Source organism: Mirounga angustirostris, unplaced genomic scaffold (assembly GCF_029215605.1).
Source record: "Mirounga angustirostris isolate CCGP_5_RB_7025 unplaced genomic scaffold, mMirAng1.0.hap1 SCAF_14, whole genome shotgun sequence".
NCBI classification, from domain to species: domain Eukaryota; kingdom Metazoa; phylum Chordata; class Mammalia; order Carnivora; family Phocidae; genus Mirounga; species Mirounga angustirostris.
The window spans coordinates 71,366,241-71,387,864 of NW_026991722.1; the positions used below are offsets into that span (position 1 = coordinate 71,366,241).

At 49.7% G+C, this 21,624-nt stretch overlaps 1 protein-coding gene across 1 annotated transcript in view; it reads right to left on the minus strand.

Moving 5' to 3' along the window:
* LOC123841535 (transmembrane protein 132B) overlaps positions 1-21,624 on the minus strand; it is a 328,953-nt gene that overhangs the window by 163,175 nt on the left and 144,154 nt on the right. The window contains exon 3 of the mRNA XM_064578205.1: positions 3,790-3,936. Within this exon, the coding sequence (XP_064434275.1) occupies positions 3,790-3,936 (147 nt within the window). The remainder of the gene's footprint in view (positions 1-3,789; positions 3,937-21,624) is intronic.

Below are 21,624 nucleotides of genomic sequence, written 5' to 3' on the forward strand. Positions count from 1 at the left end.
CTTTCCCGTGTGCACCCCCAAGCTCTTCTCCAATGTTTAGGTGAGAATGAACTCTGTACTGTGGTTTCTGAGCACAGAAAAAGTTGTAGCTTATTTTCGCTGAGGTTTGGCTCCCAATGACCAGACAGAAACCATTCAAGGAGCAACCCTGTCTCAAGGTCTCTGACCCCACCTGGCCCCCATGCAAACCACCTGCCAGCTACCTTCCGTTTCCATTGCTGCCCTGTTACCTGTTCCAAACACTTTCAAATCTGCTTATTTTTCTAATCTCTTCTCTCCTCCTTTGGTAACACTACTCTTTATCTTGTGGTTTTCATCTTTATTACTCACATTTCCTCACAATGAGCGTTCATTAAAATATTTTAAATTAGGACCTTTACTGCCTTTCTCACTGAGCGCGTTGGGTCTTCCCATACGACACATTTTTAATTCTTATCACAGAATTCCAGGCAGTTTGTACATTATATTCTATTAAAAACTCTATTCCACCCAAGGTTGTCACAATTCAGAGATTACAGCTTTCTGAGGGATGTTTTGTTAGGGATATATTCATATATTCACTTTGTTAGCCGGCAACCACGGTCCATGAGCTTGTATTTCACACCTCATTTGACATCACAATTCATTAGAAAAGTACAAAGAGAAGCAATTATTTATTTAGATTATGGAATGAATTTTAGACGGATATTAGATAAGTATAAATTGTCATACCAAAGCATCAATCCCTGTCCTTCATCCAGCCCCGGGGAGGTCAAACACTAAAGTGAAGGACGAAAAGGAGGATGCTAGACAGGAGAGCGTCTCATAATTATGTAACTCTGCTTATGTAACGACTTGTCTTCTCCCGCAATTTTTTTCTCTCTCCTAAAGAGAATGCAAAATTGATTCTCATAGAGCCAAAAGTGATCACCACAGCCTACGTTTTTTCTTCAGTGTAAGAGAGCACGACTTGATCAAATATTTCAAGAAGTCAATTTCCTACCCATAGACCACGGATTCTGCCCTCACACAGACCCTTCTAACTCAGGACAGTTTGACAGGCATGCAACTGCTCGACTGGACGATGGTGTGAAAGCGATTAATGCTTTCAGTAGAAACCATACTTGGAATTTTGAATCTAGACCTTGTCGCGGGCTTAAGATCCGCGGTCCCATCCTGTCCTGTCTGTGATCCTGGGCAGCGGCCGCCGCTCCCCGTCAGCCACGCGATCGCGAGGGTCACAGACGCCACGTGCATCATCTGTCACCGTCAGTGCCTAGTCAGGTGATTTTGTCCAGCGGGAGGCTCACGTCGGTGCTCTGAGCACGTTGAAGGTGGGCCGGGCTGAGCTGTGGTGGCCGCTAGGTGAGGTGTGTGAAATGCATCTTTGACTCATGATATTTTCAATTTATGATGGGTCTATCTGGAGGTCACCCTGTTATGAGTCAAGGAGGATCTATACCCAAGATGTATACCCAAGTGGTGATTTCAGAGGGTGTACGTCGAGGCATCCCACTCAGGCCCCTCCAGCACAGCAGGACTGTGGTAACCGCAAGGCCCCCTCTTGTTTCTGCCCCCACCCCCAGCATCCATCCCCCAGAACACCTCCCATCCTCTAAGCCATGTCATTCAGGTGGGCTGGCCACAGTGACTGATCTGGTGGGCCCATGATCCAGACTGATCCAAACAGAGCCATGGACCTGACGGGGAAGAGTGGCGTCCTCCCTAAAGTGACCACGCCAGCAGGATGGACACTGGGAGCTGCTGGTGGCTGACCTGCCACCAGGACGGAAGATCCTGCTAGAGATGCTGCCAAGCCAGAGGAAAGACAGGGGACAGGTCACTAAGGATGCCACTTGGGCCCCTGGATCCAGACGTCGTCCCTGGTAGCAGCCCCCCTGCGAGTCTCCATCAGCATGAGGAACCCAACACCCCTTCATGCTTGGGCTTCATCAGTGCGGCACCCAACAATAAAGCCCAGCTGACCAACACCCCCAGCAACCCAGAGGGAGCCTGGGCCCAAGCGCAAAACAGAGGAAGCCACAACCCTTGGTAGGCGCCAGGTTTGAAGAGTGTGGCCAGTTGCGCTAGCTGACCACCATCCTCCTGCCCTTCTTCCTTTATAACAAAGACCACCCCCCAGGACACCTCCCCAAAATAGTGCCGGGTGTTCACTTTCCCAGACCGCTTCCTGGGCAAAGGCAGGGGCCCACCGCTTCCCCCTGAGATCTGAAGAGACAACTTCCGGGTCTTCTTTCCTGATAAAAAAGAGATACGCAGGAGAAGCGGCTCCCTGCCCATGTTCATGAACAACTGGGTGAGCTGGTGATGCCTGGAACTGCTGCAGCCACCTTGTGACCATGAGCAAACTAGAGGGAGGATGACAGCCAGTGAGCCAGGCACAACAGAGCGGAAGACAGGACACACTTGGGTGACACCATCTGTGCTGCTGGATTTCCAGCCGCCAACCACCCGCCCTTAAGTTTCTTGCCAGGTGAGATGGTAAAACCGTGTTGTAGGGGCCACGTTCGGTGGGTATCCTAGTACTTGCGAATGAAAGCACCTGAGCCAATATAAGAATCCTAGGCTCTCTCCGTATACTGATAGTTCAGGGTGTGGGAACGCTCAGCGGGCGGACAGATTTCCAGGGAAACCATGGGCCACACAAGGTTGCAGATGAAAAGCCCTTTCGAGGGAGGGAAAGCAGGATAATCAGAATGTTGAGCTTGGAGTAGTCAATATTCCTAACAGGAGGCTCGTGACCTCTCACTACCTTCCCTTTGAAAGAGCTCTTGGAAGCAGGGAGGACATGGTCCTAGCCGAGGTTGGCGGGAGTCACCGAGGCAGGGAGCACTCGGCGCAGGACTCCCCTGGAGGAGGCAAGCTCCACCCAACCTCCCTGAGCCTCAGGAGCCCAGCCACCCGCCCATACCCCGGTGCGATCACAGAGTACCCCCCGGGGGCCTAACACTGTGGAGTTTAAATACTAGAGGGAAGAGGAAAGAGAACAGGATATGACGATGGCAGAGATCTGCAAGGGGCTCACCTGCCAAGCTGAGGCCTTGGAGTCTCATCCTGGCTGAAGTGGGAGCCACTGTGGTTTTAAGGCGGGGGCTGGGGTGACTTGTCCAGTGGCTCATTTTGGCCCAACTCCTTGAGAGAAAAAGCTGTTACCACAGTGGAGACAGCTCCTTCGCCTTTTTGGGGTCCTGATGCATGGTGACTAGCAATGACCTCCCTCCACAGCCCCATGAAACCCAAGGCCAGGGTCTGAGCTGGAGAGGACAAGCGTATGCCGGCAACACCAAGTTCACCTGACCTCCCACTCCGACTCCATGCACCAATACCCACGTGTGATGTCTGCAAAATGATTGCTTTAAGCCCGAAGACACAATTACTCAGCTGCTCTAGCCGCCCTCTGCTTGCTCATAAAAAGGTACATTTCCCCCTCGCCTCTTAGATCCTTTCTATGGTCCTCATTTCATTCTTCAGTCTTCAGTGCAAACAATAACAATAATAATAATAAATTCCTAAAGTACGGTTCTCAAACCCCGTGCATATGCGAGTTCAGGTAATTTTCTGAGACTGCTCACCTAATTGGGCCACAGGTATATAGAGAGCGCAAAGAATAAAAGCCCCCTCCGGCGGCGCAGCCCCATCATGGAGCCCTTCGGAAGCCAAACGGCTGAGCAGTGCTGACGAGCGAGAGGAACACACGGCCCATTAAAGGCAGAGGCATCACCCCATTTATGCGCACATTACCCCAGCCCCACCCCAGCCACGGCCGCACCCGGGGACATGGGCGCTCACCTGCTCTGCGTGTCCGGGTGGTGGCCCACACAGGTGAGGGTGGCCGTTGTCTGCTCGCGGCTGCTGTCGATGTCCTCCTGGACTGCCCACTGCTGCTCGCGGCTGACGCGCACGGCCAATATTCTCACACCAGCTGCGGCCTTAATTCTGTGGGGTAGGAAAAAGACGTACAGCTCAAGACAAGTGGTAAAAAAGACGGAACCTCTCCTCTGGGAGACGCAGGGGAGAGAGGCGGTAAATGGCTTTCCTTTGCAAACTAAGTGTCCTGTTATTTTGACAAGCGCCCCGAAGTAGGAGCCCCGGCGTTTTGCCAAGCGCGTTAGTCTTCTGTTGCATCAATGCGCTGGGAACCAGATCACTGTCTGCTTCGGGGGCCGCGAGTGATGGAAATGAGGCAGGTGTGTCTGGGCGGGCGTGGATGGAATCCGTTTGCCCTGCTCTTCACCTAGGGATGGAGAGGGGTCCCCATGAGGTGGAGGGAGCACACACGCCCGGGGGGCAGGGGAAGCCCAGGGGACCGAGGAGGAAGGGGCGGCCCTGACCACACAGGGAGAAGGGAACGATGGGGCATACCGTCGTCAGGAGAAAAATACAGCATCCAGGCAGGATAGTGTAGCCAGGGAATGCCTGGTATGGCGCTGGCAGAACACAGTTCCCCAAGGAAGAACCCAAGGACCCAGGCACTCCGGCACTGAGAAAAGGCCAACTCACAGCCTGGTTGTTTTCCATGTGTTCCCTGCTCCTCAAATGACCCTCTGCTGCGACTAACCAGAGCGCGTCTCCTGCTCTGTAACAGAGGATTTCGGAGCATCATTCAAGTTCTGGGATAGCAGCCTTGGGACTTGCCTGAGCTGGGGGCATGTCCGGGGAACAATCAGGAGGAAGACAGAGCCATGGAGCACCCTCTGCTCGCCGTGCCTTAACCAGGTAGACGTAAGAGCAAGAGGACGTGCTTGGACTTCTGAGCCCAGGAACAAATACAGCACAGGGTTGGCAGGTGCTTGGCTGGGAGGAGGCATGACGTCCCTCTGCTTCCCAGAGGCCTGTGGGCCCCCAAGCACTGCCCCGTGAGGCCCTGGGCACCCTTTACCACAGGTACATCAAAAGGAACGTGATAGGAATGCCTGGGGGGCTCAGTCGGTGAAGCATCTGCCTTCAGCTCAGGTCATGATCTTGGGGTCCTGGGATGGAGTCCCGACCCCATGTGGGGCTCCCTGCTTGGCGGGGAGTCTGCTTCTCCCTCTCACTCTGCCCCACTCCCCGCTTGTGCTCTCTCTCTCGATTTTTCCCTTGCTGGCTCACTCTCTCTCAAATAAATATAAAATCGTAAAAAAAAGAAAAGGAACACGATTCAGTCATAAAAAGGAATGAAGCACTGACACCCACTACAATGTAGATGAACCTCGACAACATCAGTCAACATGGAAGAAGCCAGACACAAAAGTCCGTGTATCGTGTGATTCCATTTATGTAAAAAGTCCGGAAGAGGCAAATCCATAGGGACACAGAGCAGGCTGGTGGTTGCCAGGGGCCGGGGACACTGGGGGAGAAGGGGCAGTAACCATTAGACTAACCGCTAGACTAACAGACTTGATCGGGATACACGGCACCGCGAATGTGCTAATAAATGCCACTGAACTGGTCCCTGGGAAACGGCCAACTGTATGTTACCTGATTTTGCCTCAATAAAAAAAAAAGAAAAGGGTGTAGAAACAAATGAATAGCCCCTCCCAGGAGAGGTTGAAACTTAAAAAAAATAATAAAAATAAAAAAGCATTTATCAACACACACAAAAAAAATCTCCAAGACCCAAAGAAGGGAGCTTATAAAGGCAGAAATTTCCAGGAACAGGAGGGAGCATTCTGGACTCAAGGGCTGTCCTAACCGCTGGCTTTGCTGCCTACTGTGGGGAGCCCGGGGGGTGGAATCGGGGGCTTTAAATACCTGCAGAGAGAGTTAAACAGAGAAGAAAGGCTTCTGCTTCCCTTATTCTCCTCGTGCAGGTCCTCCGTCCGGCGCACCCTGAGAAGTCCCCAGAGCCGCAGACTCCCCTCCCGGCTCCGACCGACTCCCCTCCTGCCCCGCCCACGGATGAAGGCTGCTACCTCCTCCAAGCCTTCTTTCTCACCACTGTGATGTTGCCGGGATTCGTTTATGCGAACCGTGAATAGAGGCGTCCTGTTCTGTCCGCACTTCCAGCCATTCCATGCTGCTGCCAAACGGGCAGTTGGAGAGAATGTTCCAGAACTCGCGTCTCCTCTCTGATGGCACTTGCTATTGTAACAGTTATCACGTTCTGTCACATGTGCACGACTGCCCACGGAGCTCTTTCATCAGACAGCCCCATGGGCCGCATTATTACTACTGTCCTCAAAGTCCAGATGAACACATGTCCACCCTCCTGCCCCCAGACCAAGCAGCCAGCTGGAGGTCATGGAGCCGGGCGATGGCAGAGCCAGGATTAGAAACCTGCCCCCGTGCACGTGGTATCCCCCATGAGCCGCGCGCCCCACGCACTGCCGGCAAATGACCCAGGGGACCCATGACCTGCACTCCAGCTCCTAACTGAGCCCTAACGGCCCCTCTCGCTCCTTCAGTCCTGGAGCACAACATGTCCACTGAAGATTCTCCTTGGGGTTTTTCGTTTATTTTCTTTGATTCTGATCCAAAAACAAGGCACAGGTCCCTCGTCGTCAGGGACTCAGCATCTCTGAACAGATTCATGCGACTGGATGCCACGGCCTCCCCACTGCCCTCCTTTGTGGTCTTTTTTGTTTTTCGAGACAGAGGCCATTGCAATGGGCAAACTCTCCCTGGGAGTGTTGAGAAGCAGGCCTCCAACCAGGGGCGACCACAAGTACCAACAGCAGGGACAGAGTCTGAGCAGCTCTGGAGGCCAGCCACTGTGCTCACCATTGTCACTGTCCTTGCTGGTCCTAAAGAGATCACGGGGGAGGCCGGGAGGCAGACTTGGGACGGTGACCTGTAACTAACGGAGGTCACCCAGCAGGGTCACACCAGTGCCTAGGGCTGTGCATGAGAACAGAGGCAGAGAGCAGACCAAGGTGGCCTCCCACGGTTTCCTTCAGATGGGATTATTGGCCCTGGGGCACCACAGATGCTTTTCTACATGCTGCAATGCTCTCGAGAGGACGTCTGACTTCTTCACCTTTTCCTGCTTACCTGGAGCCCAGATGAGAGCCCATCGCAGTAGCCACCCATCTGCTTCCCTCCCTAGGGCAGCCAGCCTCGGGTAGCCCTCCAGGTTTGGCCATCAGCAGGGGCATCTCTGTGTTCTCCCCTGCAGGGTCACTGGCTCTCAATTTCTACTCCACCATCCACACCCGAGCACTGTGCTTGGCATTAGGGCTCCAGACACAATTACTTTTCTCCTCTATCCCCATCCTCCTCCCAAGCCACCTAGAAGGACTGGGACCTCCTGCCTGACCCAGAGCATGCCACGAACGTTTCTGCCCTAACGCCTTCCCGCACTGCTGGTCTCCTTTGGTTCTGGTAGCTCCCCCGAGCTGCAGCCAAGTCAGACCTGAGAGGCTCACCAGGCTGCACCAGTGATCTGGAGCACAAGAGAGCCAGAAACTTCAGGGTGGTTAATTTCGAGGCCAAGAGGAAGTCTCAAGAAAACAGACACCTACTCGCCCCCTTCCAGGCTTCCTAGGGCCCATCCCTCCCCCAGAAAGTAGACTTTCAAGCTGCTAAATACCTTCCAAAACTTCCATAAAGACAGTCAGCTTTCATGCCCACTAAGGACAGGAACTGTGAGCTCAACAGTCACACACTAACTGTCTCCGTTAGGGCTGGGAGCCACACAGGACAGATGCACGGCATCGCGGGGTTTGTCTTAGCTTTTATTCTCAGTTATTATTATAGGTAGCAATGCACTCTCGCAAGCCTCCTTGTACAGCACAAAAAACAGACACTTGCCCATCAGAAGGGCTGCGACAGAAAGAGAACATAGCAAGTGTTGACCTACTCGTGCGCATTGCTGGAATGTGTGAACGTGGTTCCATTTCTTTGGAATACTATCTGGCAATGTCTCCTAAGCTGAACTTCTGTAGATCTATAGCCCAGCACTTCCACTACCAGGCATATGCCCAAGAGAAATGCATGCATGTGTTCCCCAGAAGAGCACAAGAGAGTTCATGGCAGCACCATCCTATGAAGCCCCTAATGGAAACAGCCTAAACTGCTCACTGAGAACAGAACAGATACCAGTGAATACGTGCAACAGAAACAAGAATGAGCCGTCTACCACCACCCAAAGCAACATCATGAATGTACAGTGATGCTCTTGGGCAAGAAAGGGCACACTGCAAAATCCCATTTACAGAAAGTCAGGCAAACAGACTCTGAGGTTGAAGTCAGCGTTGTGGTTACGCTTTGGGGAAGTAACTGGACGGGGCCCCCAGGGGGGCTTCTGCGGCCCCAGCCATGTTCTGTTTCTCCTTCTGGATGTGACTGCACGGTGGGTTTCGAGAATTCATCAGGCTGTGCTCACTCGTGTGTACTTTTCTGGACATCTGTTCTAGTTCCGTATAGAGTTCACAACAAAGCTCCTGTCTGTAACAGGGACGCCAAGTTGCAGCCAGGGCAACACCTACCACTGGATGTGACCTCCCCGCTGCTCAAGCTCAGTGGGAGGCCTCAGGATGAGTGAGACCACCACCACCCTGGACACACAGAGGGGCTTCTCCCTGCAGCTGCCACCACCCCTTGAGGTCCCCACCTTTGTTCTGAGGAGCAGAGAATAATCTGAAACTTTGACCTTGTCTATGATGGGGAAGGGTCTTAGAATCCAGATGAGCACCCCTGCTGGTTGGACCAGGGACCAATGACATTCCAGCTGCTGTGGGTAAGCAATGAGAAAGACATTTAGACTCCAGGCCAGTCTCTACCCAGCAGGGACTAGAGACAGGGCAAAGGCCCACAGCTTCTCCATTTCATTCCCCCTATATCTTTTCAGCCCACCATATCTACCACCTAGCAGGGCACAAGAAAACTTGCTTGATGAGTGCAACCGACTCTTTCTGTCTTATACTTAGGCCATCCACTTTAGAATTAAATACTCAACTCTAGGCAGGAATTTTGGCTGTTTGGTTGCTTACACAGTGGATGTGCAGTAAAGGATTAATCCTCTGCACTGACAGACTCTCCTCTTATGGTCAGTGTGGCTGCACCGGCTCCACATCTCACATCCTCATCCACAAAAAGCATGCTTCTCTCCCTCAGAACAAAATCCTGGAGCTAGGTTTTCACTGGCTGAATTAGATTGAGGATTTCACCTTAGACAAAGAACTAGGTGGCCTAACAATGCTAACTGGTTTAGCCAGTCAACTACCACCCCTGCAGTAAGAATAAAGTTAAGCCCATCTGAATCACATTGCAGTAACCACAAGAAGTGGTCCCTAAAAAGAAATTCAAGTCAAGAGAAGAAATGAATGCCGGGTATCAAAAACACAAGCCTAAAGGCAAATTACTGAGGTTCTACCCCTCTCCTAAAACTGTTCCTGAATTCCAGTTCTTAGCCCAAACCCTTCCCAATTTTAGATTATATTTGTTAGAATAATTTAAGCCCAGGAAAACCCATGTCTTGAATATTCATTAAGTGTGTTTTAGAGAAATGTTTTTAGGCTTGATGATATTCTTAACACTTGTTATGTATAACAACAACAATATCTAAAACTATATGAAAACTATTAATGGTCTAAGTGCTATAATGAGCTTCGGGGATCTGGGGGCCAAGTAAAAGGTATGACCACAAGGTGGCAGGAGGACACAGCAAGATTTATGGGGCAACACTTGGACAGGCTTGCATGCTATGGAGTCCCTCACAGTGTAAGATCTTCCAAAGGATATGGCACCACCACCACCTGAAGGGGAGGAGGGCAAGGGAGCTCCAGGGAACAGGAGGATCAGAGGGGGGTTATGTGTCTACCTGACGTCACTGAGCAACACATGGGCAAGTCTGCGGATCGGAGCCGACTTATAACCAGGGTCTTATAACCAGTTTACGGCTAACAGACGTTGGGTACGCAGGGTTTTTGCAGGGTATGCAAAGCAGGCAGGTCCAAATGGCTAAAAATATGCTTATTTGGGATATATTTATAACAATCAGATGTGTAAAGATTTGAGTTTGGTGCTGGCAGGATTTTGAGCTAACAAGTCCCAGTCTGCTGTGAAGAAATAAACAACACAGGGGCCAATATACAGGGACCATCTCTGGCTCACTTATATAACAACTACTTTCTGATATTCACAAAAAAAAAAAAAAAACGTACATTTATATTTCCATAGGGTCTTCATTATACAAATATTTATCTGAATTCTTGTAGTTACAGGATTCCACTGAGAAGAATACATTGGAAGAATGAGAAACTACTTGCTGATGAACTGACCCCTCAGATGATCGGTCCCCACTCACATATGCCCTTGGGTGACAGCACATCTGTGCCCACCCACTATTCCCTCATCCCTGCCTTTCGGGTTGGTCCGGTGCTGCCGGTTGTCAGTTACAAACACAGTGCAAATGCAGTGCAAATCTACTGCAGAGTGAAATTGCAAATCTTGTGGACCTGGAGGATTGCCAACTGCCAGCAAAGCTACAGAGAAAGAGATTCCAGGAGGGGGTCCACCAACGGCCGCGCAACAGATCTGTATTGACCGTTAACAAGTGAACGGGAAAAAAATCAACAAGAAGGACCCTTTCTTCAAAAGAGAACAGTTCGAATAGCAAAGCATCATGAAGCTCTTGAGGAAATTGGGGAAGCCCTCGAATAGGTCTGCTAAATTGATCCTCTCTGTGATCCTACCGACAATGTCAGGTGTGAAATGAAAAACGCGATATTGCACAGTCGTAGAAAATTGGAGGAAAATAACAAATTGTCAACAGGCAATGCGTGCTTTGTTCTAAGTGGCACAGAGTGGGAATTGCTGAACCTAAATTTTGTTTAATATGAGATAAAATAAACCTGTCATAATTTTTATTTCATTTCTCAAGGAAGAAAAGAGAATCCCCATCAAGGTTCCTTTTGCTCACTATTGTCTGTGACACTTTATGCTCCCGTTTCAGTAGATTCCTTTCAATTGGCCAAATATTCTCAAATTAAAGAAAAACTCCTAACACTCTTGTAGCTTGGAATGGCAATGCTCTTTAAAAAAGCATGTTTGATGTGTGTAAAAATACGCGAACATTCTGTATTGGTGGGGAACCTACTCCCTTCTGGTTCCTAGAACAGCGAGTGCCTTCCGACCCCTGCAGGAACTTCTCCCTAATCTTCAGGTTTGGGCAAATGTCACCTTCTCAGTAAGCCTTTCATAGTTATCTGAAACAGAACACTAATACCCAAACTCTTGGCTTCCCGTTCTTATTAGCTATCTCCCCCACTGGAGGAAAGCTCGGGAAAACAGGTGTTTTTATGAGTTTTACTCCCTACTTTATCCATGGTTCTGAGAACCAGGCCTGGCAGATGGGAGGCACTTAATAAATATTGGCAGAACGGAGGGTCTCTATCTAAGGTGTCATCTGTCTCTGGATACCCCACAAATATGACTTTGAAGATTGAAGATGCCCATTAAAGAAAAAAAGCCACCAAGGACAGGGGAGGAGGTACAGGCATTGGAACCCGCTGGACCAGAGGTTTTTGAACTTTCAAGCACAGCAGAATCACCTGCTGCTAGTTACAAATATCTAGACCCAACCTCCAGAGACTGTAATTCACTAGGTCTGGGGCAGGACCCAACAGTGAACAAGCTGCCATGAGGACACGTGTGGTCCTCAGAACACTGGGTAACAGCGTTTGGGACACGTTCCAGAAGATCACATGCCGTCAAGGAGAGGAATGCCAGGGAACATCTGGTGTTCGACACACTCTCTGAGATAAGCCCAGCTCTGGGCACTGGAGCATTTTCAGGGTGTGATTCAAGAAAACTGTAAAGATACTTTTAATTTGGATCCTCCCAGCAAACCACTTTCTGTGTGATCAATCAACCAGAGAGAGATGTATGCATCTCCCACTAGGCACCTGGAGGCTGGCAAAGTCAGGCTCTGCTGAGAGCTCATTTCAGACCATGATTTAAACTCGGAAAAGACTGTAGGATAGGGAAAAGAGTCTGGGAGGGAGCCCACCACACTGGACCGGCCAAGATGGCCGCAAGACAGGTCGGGGGTTCTCTCCTCTCCAAGTGGCTGAAAACCAGGATACTGAGAATAGATCTTTTCGGTCTTCTGAGTATGAAAGAGACCAGGAATCATCCTGAAGGACAAACAGACAACGCGAGCTAGAAAAACACATAGTCCTTCCGAGCAGAGTGTTGGAAGACATCGGAATTTCAGCTCTGAGCATAGGAACACGCTAAGAGGGATCTCGATGCACAAGAGAACTTTCCCCAAGCAATGCCTGCTGACTCCTTGGGGCTATCTCCCCTCTCTCGTCTCCCTGTTCAATTCTAGCTTTTATCTAGGAAAGTCAGAGTCTAAGCAAACTCTTTGTATAGCTTTTGACAAATCAGAAATTTAACGTTTTTACAAGCAAAAGAATGGTTTTAATTATCGCAATGTTCCTATCACAAGAGGTGCCTTGATCTTGTCATTTTGTTTGTTTGTTTGCCCACCCCTTGGGAGATAGCTAGATATCAGCAAAGCCCATTTGCAAAGCAGTGGGGTCCCCCACAGCAAGAAAGAATGATACATAAGCATGAGCTTGCAGCGATTTCTACTACAATTCTAGAAATTTATTTTCCACTCTGGCCAAGGCAGCTCTGAGTGTGGAAATGCCAGTGGGCTCACCCCTGCAGGAAACTCCACTCAGCCTGAGAAGCCGGTTCTCCTGTGCCTCATTGAGACTGTAATCATGTTGTTTCCCCAACCAAACGATGGCTTCTACAATACAATCATTTCTTCCCTGACTCGGCTTTACAGACACTTGGCCAATCTCAAATCACAGTGCCTTCCACAGGTAATCCAACAGAACAGGATTGCCCCCAAAGTTCCTGCTGGATCTCCCCTGCTCCGTGCTGGCTGTATGAGTCTCCAAATGACCACAAACTGGGGAAGCGGGGCTTAAATCAACAGCCTCGGTTCTGGAGGCCGGAAGTCTACAAGCAGGGTGCTGGCTGGGTGGGCTCCTTCTCAGGGAGTCCGGTCCATGCCTCTTCCCCAGCATCTGGTGGTTGCCAGCAACCCTCGGCTCCTAGATGCCTCTCTCCACTCTCGGCGTCTGTCTTCACACGGCCTCCCCTCCGTATATCTGTGTCTCTCCTCTCCTTACAAGGACCGGGTCACTGGACTGAGGGCCCGCACTAATCCCAACTAATTGCATCAGCCATGATCCTATTTCCAAATAAGGTCCCATCCTAAGGTTACAGGTGAGCAGGAATCTGGGGGACCTGACACATTCTCTACAGGCACAAAGGCCAAAATAAAGAAGGTGAGGTGAGGGGACAGCAAAGGTTTCACTTCTCGGAAGCACCAGGTGCCTGAGGGGAGAGCCCAGAGCACGTCGGGGGACCAGCGCGTCTCAGTGCTGGTCCGTACTGGGCGAGGTGGATAAACTCCAGGGTGGCCACTCTGATCTCCCAACTCCCAGTGATCACAACTTTGTCTAATCCCTTCCCTGTGAGTGCCTGTAGGACCTGTGACTTGCTTCTAACCAACAGACGACGGGAAAGCAATAAAATGCCACACACACACCATGAGCACACTTGGCAGGGGCAGGGAGATGGAGATTTTCTCGGGGCCGTATAAATGGCTTCTCATGGTTCAATTAGCGAGGTAATACTGTTTAATGGGAAGCGAGGATTAATAAATGCAGGGTAATTAAGAACCAGAAATGTTTCTGAAATGAAAGGGATTTGGAAAGTAGATACAGTCTCAGGGGGTTGGGTTCAAAATGCTACTGTGGGGTATTGTGTTTAATTTAAGGTCTATTCACTGAGTACCTGTTACATATCAGGTGTTAACGAGCTGCTCCGTGTGGGACAAATGGACAGTCCTAGGAGACAGACAGACAGAATAGTGAAGTTACCACAGACTGGAAGCTACATTTCTGGCTTGAAAACCAGACCCCAGCTGCGTGACCTTGGGAAAGTCACTGAGTTCCTCAGTCTCCCCATCTGGAAAATGGAACTGTTAATAATAGTACCCACCTCACAGCAAGGGTTGAATGGAGACAGTATGTACGAAATGCTTAGAGCAGAGCTTGGCATATAATAAGGACCACACAGCATTCGTCATGCAGGTGGTGGTGACAGGAGTGCCCAGGTATGTCCCCTTCCTAAAGCAGCCTGCCCCCCAAATGCTGACATTCCGAAGATTCATCCCTTGTTGCTAAAATGCTTCAGGGACAGACTGAGAAGTACAGAAAAGCTGTTGGGGGAGCCATCCAACAAGCTCCCAGCCTTGGTCACCTCACCCAAAGAAGACCAGGCAGACTAGTGAGGTGGGCCCAGCATCCAGCCTCCTCTCTTGATATAGCACTTGGACTTCCCACTGGGAGCAATGCATGCTCAGACCAGGAGTTCCACTTGAACGGACTCCACACTCAGCTTCAGGAATCGGTATGTGGGTGGTCAATCAAAGTATCATGTCCTCCTGGAGAGTGATTGATCCGAGGAGAAACCACATGATCCAGCCACACCAATCAGAAATATCCCATCCCCTGGCCACAGTAGATGGGCTCACAAATAGACTAGGACCCAGAATTTGTTGGGGAGAGTTGAGCCTAGCTCTCTGTTCACAAAGCAGCAAGCGTGGCAAGACTCCACCACCTGCCTGAGAATGAAACCAACAGGTGGGAAAGAGATGGCTTCCCACCACATTGTCTGAGCATCTGAATTCAGCCAGACCTGAGGCTGTCTTGGCACTTTTCAGTTATAAGAGCCAGGAAATTCCCTTTAAGCTTCTTTGAGTTGGGTTTCTTCTATCTGCAAGTGAAAGTGCACTGACAGGGATGCCTGGGTGGCTCAGTCGGTTAAGCGTCTGCCTTCGGCTCGGGTCATGATCCCAGGGTCCTGGGATCGAGCCCCACATCGGGCTCCCTGCTCCATGGGGGGGGGGGGGCCTGCTTCTCCCTCTCCCTCTACTGTTCCTCCTGCTTGTGCTCTCTCGCTCTCTCTGTCAAATAAATAAAATCTTAAAAAAAAAAATAGTGCAGACAAAAAGAGTCAGGCTCTGACATTTCTGCCACTCAGAGGACAAAATAAAATCCCAAAGTTCACAGAAGATACACATACAAAGTTAGCCTGTAATCCAAGGACAAGAGAACAGATGGTGGAAGCATGTTCAGTATTTCAACCATCCTTGTGAGTACCGAGAACAAATATTAAACAAAAGGAATCTATGGAAACAATCCAAGATCCTCTCTCTTTGTCATACCCATCACTGCAGTAATAAATGTTAATAAACAAAGCTAAGGTATAAAAAAACTCAATTCATAACTCAAAAATAACCTGACCTTTTCTGGAATTAAACTCATTTTCTGTCAAATCTGCTGTTTGTACAATGTTTGGTGATATAAATTCTCAAATGCCTGATAAAGAATCATTTTGTCTAGTAATTTAAAGCATTTTGTGAGCCACAGTGAGTTTTTTTCATGTTTTCCTCTCTGCCCAGACACGATCGAGGGCTCACCCTGACACCCTGGATATTCTGTCTGTGAACACTTGCCAGTAACTGGGTGGGTACTCAGGCCACCACAAAATACACACAGACACATCCATATTCACAACTTCATCTACCATCTACAGCGTGATGACCCAGAGTTATTTTTGCAATACAGAACTTTCTCCTGAGTCTCAGCTACATGGCTGAGTGAACACTTTGAAATCACCTTTTAGAAGTCTCAAAGGAAAATCAAACTCAACATACTCAGAACTGAACTCACGATCAGCCCACCCAAAAATCAGAAACAAAACCATCTTGCTTCTCTTGTCATCTTTGGGAAAGGACCACTGTCTTAGTCTGTTTGGGACATGCTATAACAAGATACCATCAACTGGGGTGGGGTGGGTCAGGAGGGTAGGGGGCGCCTTAAACAGCAGAAATGTATTTCTCACAGTTCTGGAGCCTGGAAAGTCCATGGTTCAGGCGCTGGAGGGTTCTGCTCCTGGTGAGGACTCTCCGCCTGGTTTGCAGCCCGCTGCCTTCCTGCTCATATTATGGAGAGCAGAGAGAAGCAGCAAGCTCTGCCCTGTCTCTCCTTAAAAAGGCACGAACACCATCATGAGGGCCCCAGCCTTGTGACTCATGTACCTCCCAAAGGTCCATATCCAAATACCATTACTTTGGGGAATAGGGTGTCTACATACCAGTGAGGCGGGGGGAGTGCCCAGTCCATAGCAACCACCATCCAGCGAAGTGCTCAAGCCAGAAACCTGGAGATCAGCCTTGATACCCCCCTTTCCATGACCGCCTCCCCATGCCTCTCTCCACACCCCTCTGTCATTCTCACGTGTGTCACTTCAATAAGCATGGACAATGCTTGCTACAAGCCGTATGGCCGTGGGGGTGCCTGCTCAAAATCTGGAGCCATCCAAGTTCCAAGCCTAAAGCTCACTGGTTACACCAGTGTTCGGACACATCCGAATTCCCACAAGGCCCTGTGTGGTCTGGACCACAATTAAGAGATCACGAAGCTGCCTGTTGGAGGAAGGGGCGAAGCTAATGACTCGGTGGCTGACAGCACAGACTCTGGAACCAGGCTGCCTGGATTCCAGTCCTGGCTCTACCGTTTAGCTGCTACATCACCACTCTGAGCCTCAGTCTCCTCATCTGTAAAATGGACTCACCAGAGCTCACAGTAGCCATCTTATAGGTGTCATATGAGGACTGAACTGTGAGCACTTAGTAGGTGGTATCTTAATTATCGCTCTAGGCTCCTGGCTTCATGCTTCCCTACTGGTCCTTCTCACCTCCTCAGAAGCCCGGGGCTTTTTTCCCACCTCGCTCTACTGGTTCTTCTGTTTCTCCTATGGATCTGTTTCCTAGCCTCCTCCTCTTACCCATACTGCTGGGGGGCAAGCAGTGAACAGCATCCCAAGAGGCTCCCTTGTGCCCCTCTGGCCTCCTGCTGGCTTCCAGGTGGGATCAACCAACAGAACGCACAGCAGGAGATGAGAGGGTGAGAGAAGAGGCTGCGGTTTTTATAGCCCTGGCTTCTCCCTGCTGGTGAGGGCAGCTGAGCTCCTCGCCCTGTGAACACAGCTCCTGTGGACAAGCCTTGTTGCCTCCAACTAATGCTTTCCTAGGTCCCTGCAAATCCCCCCCGTCCCTCGCCCCCTGGGCCAGGGTGGTAACTGCTTAGCCCTGTCATCGGTCCTGGGTGCTTCACCACCCCTGGCTGGCTCCCTTCGCCCTGCCCCCACCTTGGTCAGAAGCCCCCTTCCTCAGGTTCTCTTCAGGCTGTGCCCGCTCTTTCCCACCCAAACCCTGACTGGTTCAGGCCTTTGCACAGATGGTTCGCTGCGCCTGAAGCCTTATCCCTCACACACCACCCCCCCACCTCCAGTTATCTGGATCACTCCCATCCACTTTCGACTCAACTTAATCCACACCTCCTCAGAGAAGCCTTCCCAGGTGCACAGGACCAGGTCAGTTTTTTTGAGCACATCTCACTTGTTTTTATTATATCCCCATCTTCAAACGATGCTTTGCACACGCTTGGTGCTCAAAGCGCACTTGTCGAATTAATCGTACAATCCAACAGTGAAACATGGCAGGTCCCTGCTGTGGACATGACCAGGCTTTATCCAATGCAGGCAGAAACAATGCAAACTGACATCAAAAACGAAGCCACTCGGGTGGCTTCTCAACCTGAGAGAGATGTTTTCGGAAGATGTGGACACCTGCCATGTCTCGGTCCCTGACAAGCAGCTACTTACGAATGCTCCCTGGCCAAACTTTGTATCAGAGGCTGTGCAGCAGACTCGGGCCCTAGAGGCAGGCTGAGTGGCAGGAAGCCGGCGTGGGTTTCGAGGCCCCAGTGCGGCACTGGGCCCAACCTCAGCTGTCACTCGGTAGTAGCAGCAGAAACGGCATCTCACATCCAGATACTGGCAAATACTTACCAGGTGCCTTCACACGTATTATCCTATTTGTTCCTCGTGAAAACCTGTGACCTGCTGCAGAGGAATTATTCACACGCCCACGATCGCACAAGTGGGGAGATGCAGAAGAGAGCTGGACCCCCGTGGTCATGGGTCCCAGCCCACGGGTCCTCCCAGGTGGAGGCGAGCCAGCCCTGCCCACGCGGGCTTTGCCTCCTCTTGCCTGGGGAAGATCCTGACTGTCAGAGGAAGTGCCCAAGCCTCTCCTCTCCAGTGTCTCTTTCATCCAGCTTGGAAAGTGCCTTAAAAGACAATGTAACATGTATCATATGATCTCACTGATATGAGGAATTCTTAATCGCAGGAAACAAACTGAGTGTTGTTGGAGTGGGGGGTGGGGTGGGAGGGATGGGGGGACTGGGTGATAGACACTGGGGAGTGTATGTGCTCTGGTAAGCGCTGTGAATTGTGCAAGACTGTTGAATCTCAGATCTGTACCTCTGAAACAAATAATGCAATATATGTTAAGAAAAAAAAAGAAGAAGAAGGTAGCAGGAGGGGAAGAATGAAGCGGGGGAAATCGGAGGGGTAGACGAACCATGAGAGACGATGGACTCTGAAAAACAAACTGAGGGTTCTAGAGGGGAGGGGGGTGGGAGGATGGGTTAGCCTGGTGGTGGGTATTGAGGAGGGCACATTCTGCATGGAGCACTGGGTGTTGTGCACAAACAATGAATCATGGAACACTTCATCTAAAACTAATGTTGTAATGTAAGGGGATTAACATAAGAATAAAAAAATTAAAAAAAAAAAAAAAAGACAATGTAACAGAGAAGCGAAGAGCATTATCTCCACACCCCCCAATGCCTGGGTTCAAAGCCAAGTGCCACCATTTTCTACCTGTATAACCTAACACCAATTATTTTAGCCTCTTTGGACCTCAGCCTCCTTATCTATAAAGTGGGGACAATAGTGTCCACGTGGATGGTAGCCTTGAGTATTAAATGAATGAAGGTATTTACTTCACGCAGCACAATGCCTAGCATATATAGCAAATGCGTGTCACTGCTGTCCTTCTAACCATGGCCAGCCCAAGTGTCCCCAGGGACCAGGCAGGTAACATAAAGGTGAACAGCTGAGCAGATAGAGACTACAGTAAACTGGTCCCTAATACTCACACGCCTCAGTTTCACGGGATGCCCCATGAGCAACCTGTGTCCTCCACCCACAGAAGCAGCCCTCCAGTGACAAGACCCTCCACCCATGTAGTTCGAACAGTATGCAATGTGACTTCAGAGTGACTTAGTTGCAACAGCTCTGAGACCCCAAGGCTACCCAGGGGGAGGCATTCTTGGATGAGTTTCTACTTTCTCCCCATCCTGACAATTTTGCTCCATTTCCTCACTCCAAGAAAATAGTCTTCCAAGACTACACTTGACACAGTAAACGTGTCACATACATACATGCATGTGCGCAAACACACACAGCACTCTAGTACACTTCCGTGCTGTGAAAAACAAAAACAAAGGCTCACGAGTGCAGGTCCTGTGATTGGAAAGAAGGAGGGGTAAGGCGTCAGTTACCTACTGAGGTAACTGTGAGGGACACACACAAAAGACCAAGGAGACCAGACTCCAGGTGACACCGCCTTGCTTCACCTTCCTGCAACGGAAAATTCTGTCCTCTCCACACTGACCAGAGACTCTCTGTTCCTTACTGAGTAAATAACCAGAGCACCCATCTGGGTTCCTGTGTTCAGGATCCAATAGTTCTCGCTGTGTTTGTGATGTAAGTTCCAATGTTATACACAGAGACTTGGAAAAGGAGAAGCAGAAATATTCCTTAATCCTTCTTTCTGAAGAGAGACTTCCTATGTAATGGGGTGTAAATGCAACCTGGGGGGAAGAAAAGGTAAGTGGCATACAGAGAGTAGATTTCTGTCCGGGACATCCGAAGCCACGGATGCTCAGAGCTATCTTTCTGAGGCAAAGTCTCCCCCACACCTCAGACTCCTGAACTGTGTGGTATCACTTCAGAAACCGTCTTCAGAGACATATAAATATATACTTCCAGAGGAACAGAAGTCCCAGAAGCCCCAGGTCTTGGAGAGCTGGAGGTTTACTTCAAACGTGGCTAGGAGCTCCCATATGACACTGGCCAGGTCACGACACTGGGGGGTGGGTGTGAGATGCCTCCCTGGGCCACATCATTTGGTGACCTGTTCTTATCTTTGCAGACCCAGAAACACAACCGGATATTATTGGATCCCAGAAAAACCACCTCCTTTCTGTTTCCCCAAAAGCTGAGTTATTCCCACCTCAGCATCCTCACACTGACTGTCCCTCTCCCACTCTCCTATAGCGCTTTTGCTGTGCCTGTCCAACTTTATTCAGCCTGCTCACTCATTGGATATTCCCCTAGTCTCAGCCCATTCCCCTTGTCTTACTTCCACGGGCATTTTAAATTGCAACAAGCAAATCATTAAGCAGAAAACAAAAATGCAACAAGCCTCTACATAAAGAACGAAAATGCAAAAGCAAGCAGAATCTAGTAATTCACTCCTCTGTGATGGACATTTATTTCATTAGCTGGCAGTGCTACAAAACTCACTTTCAATTCACCACTCCCCAATTTAAAAGACATAAATGGCCCCGGTGCTGACCCACGTCCAGACTACACTTGGCCAGACATTGTTTCTCCTCGCCAGCCCACTGACCTCACTGCCTACTAACCATGGCTCCATCTAGACTTTGCTCCATTCAAAATCAACAAGTACGCCAGTACGTACCTGTTTGGTTCAGAGAATATGGGCACCATAAACACCAAAACATTAAGAATTTCTCTATGCCTCCCCTACTAGAATATAGCTTCAGGAGATCAGAGAACCATACCCTTCCCCACTAAAGAGTCAGTGCAAAAACCAGTGCCTGGCAAATGAAAGACACTCAAAGATTTGCTAAATTAATAAATTAATGAATCTCCCATAAGAAAAATTTATCTAACACTGATCTGCCTCTCATGGGTTAAATTAAAAATATGGTACTCCTTGGAGTCTCATTTAAATCAATTGGTCGTATTTCTTTCAGTTGCCAAAACTACTATAAAGTATAGGGAAGTCACAAATATAAAGCCATTTTCCCCTGGGAAACCGTAGCCTGAAAGTCACATTAGGTCTGTGCCCAACACAAAGCTCATCAGCATCTGTTGTCATGTGACCTAGAACATTCTGCTTCCCTGTCCCTGAAAAGGCTCCCTCTGGACGGAAGCCCAAGGTGCATCCACCATTTCCAACAATAAAATCCATGGGGGAGCCTCCAGCTGCTGAGCCCCTTTGCAGGACAGGAAAAAAACAGCCAAGCGGGGGCTCAGCAGAGCTGCCCTCCAGAGGCCAGAGCTAGGGCCCAGTCCCCTCCACCCTGGACAGGCAAGTCTCCAGAGGCCACACAGTTGTTATTATCACACCAGATGTTATCAGGAAGAAAAAGAGATAAATAAAACACCAAACTTTCATCTCACCAAATTTTAAAATGCTAGCAACTCATAAAAAAAGAGGGGGGGGGGGAGCCCAGGTGGTTCAGTCGGTTAAGTGTCCGACTCTTGGGTTTCGGCTCAGGTCACGATCTCAGGGTCGTGAGACTGAGCGCCACATCAGGCTCCACGTTGGGCATAGAGCCTGCTTGAGATTCTCTCTCTCTCCCTCTGCCCCTCCCCGCTCCTCTAAAAAAAAAAATAATAAATAAATAAAAATAAAATGCTGGCAACTCATTCAATTTTTTA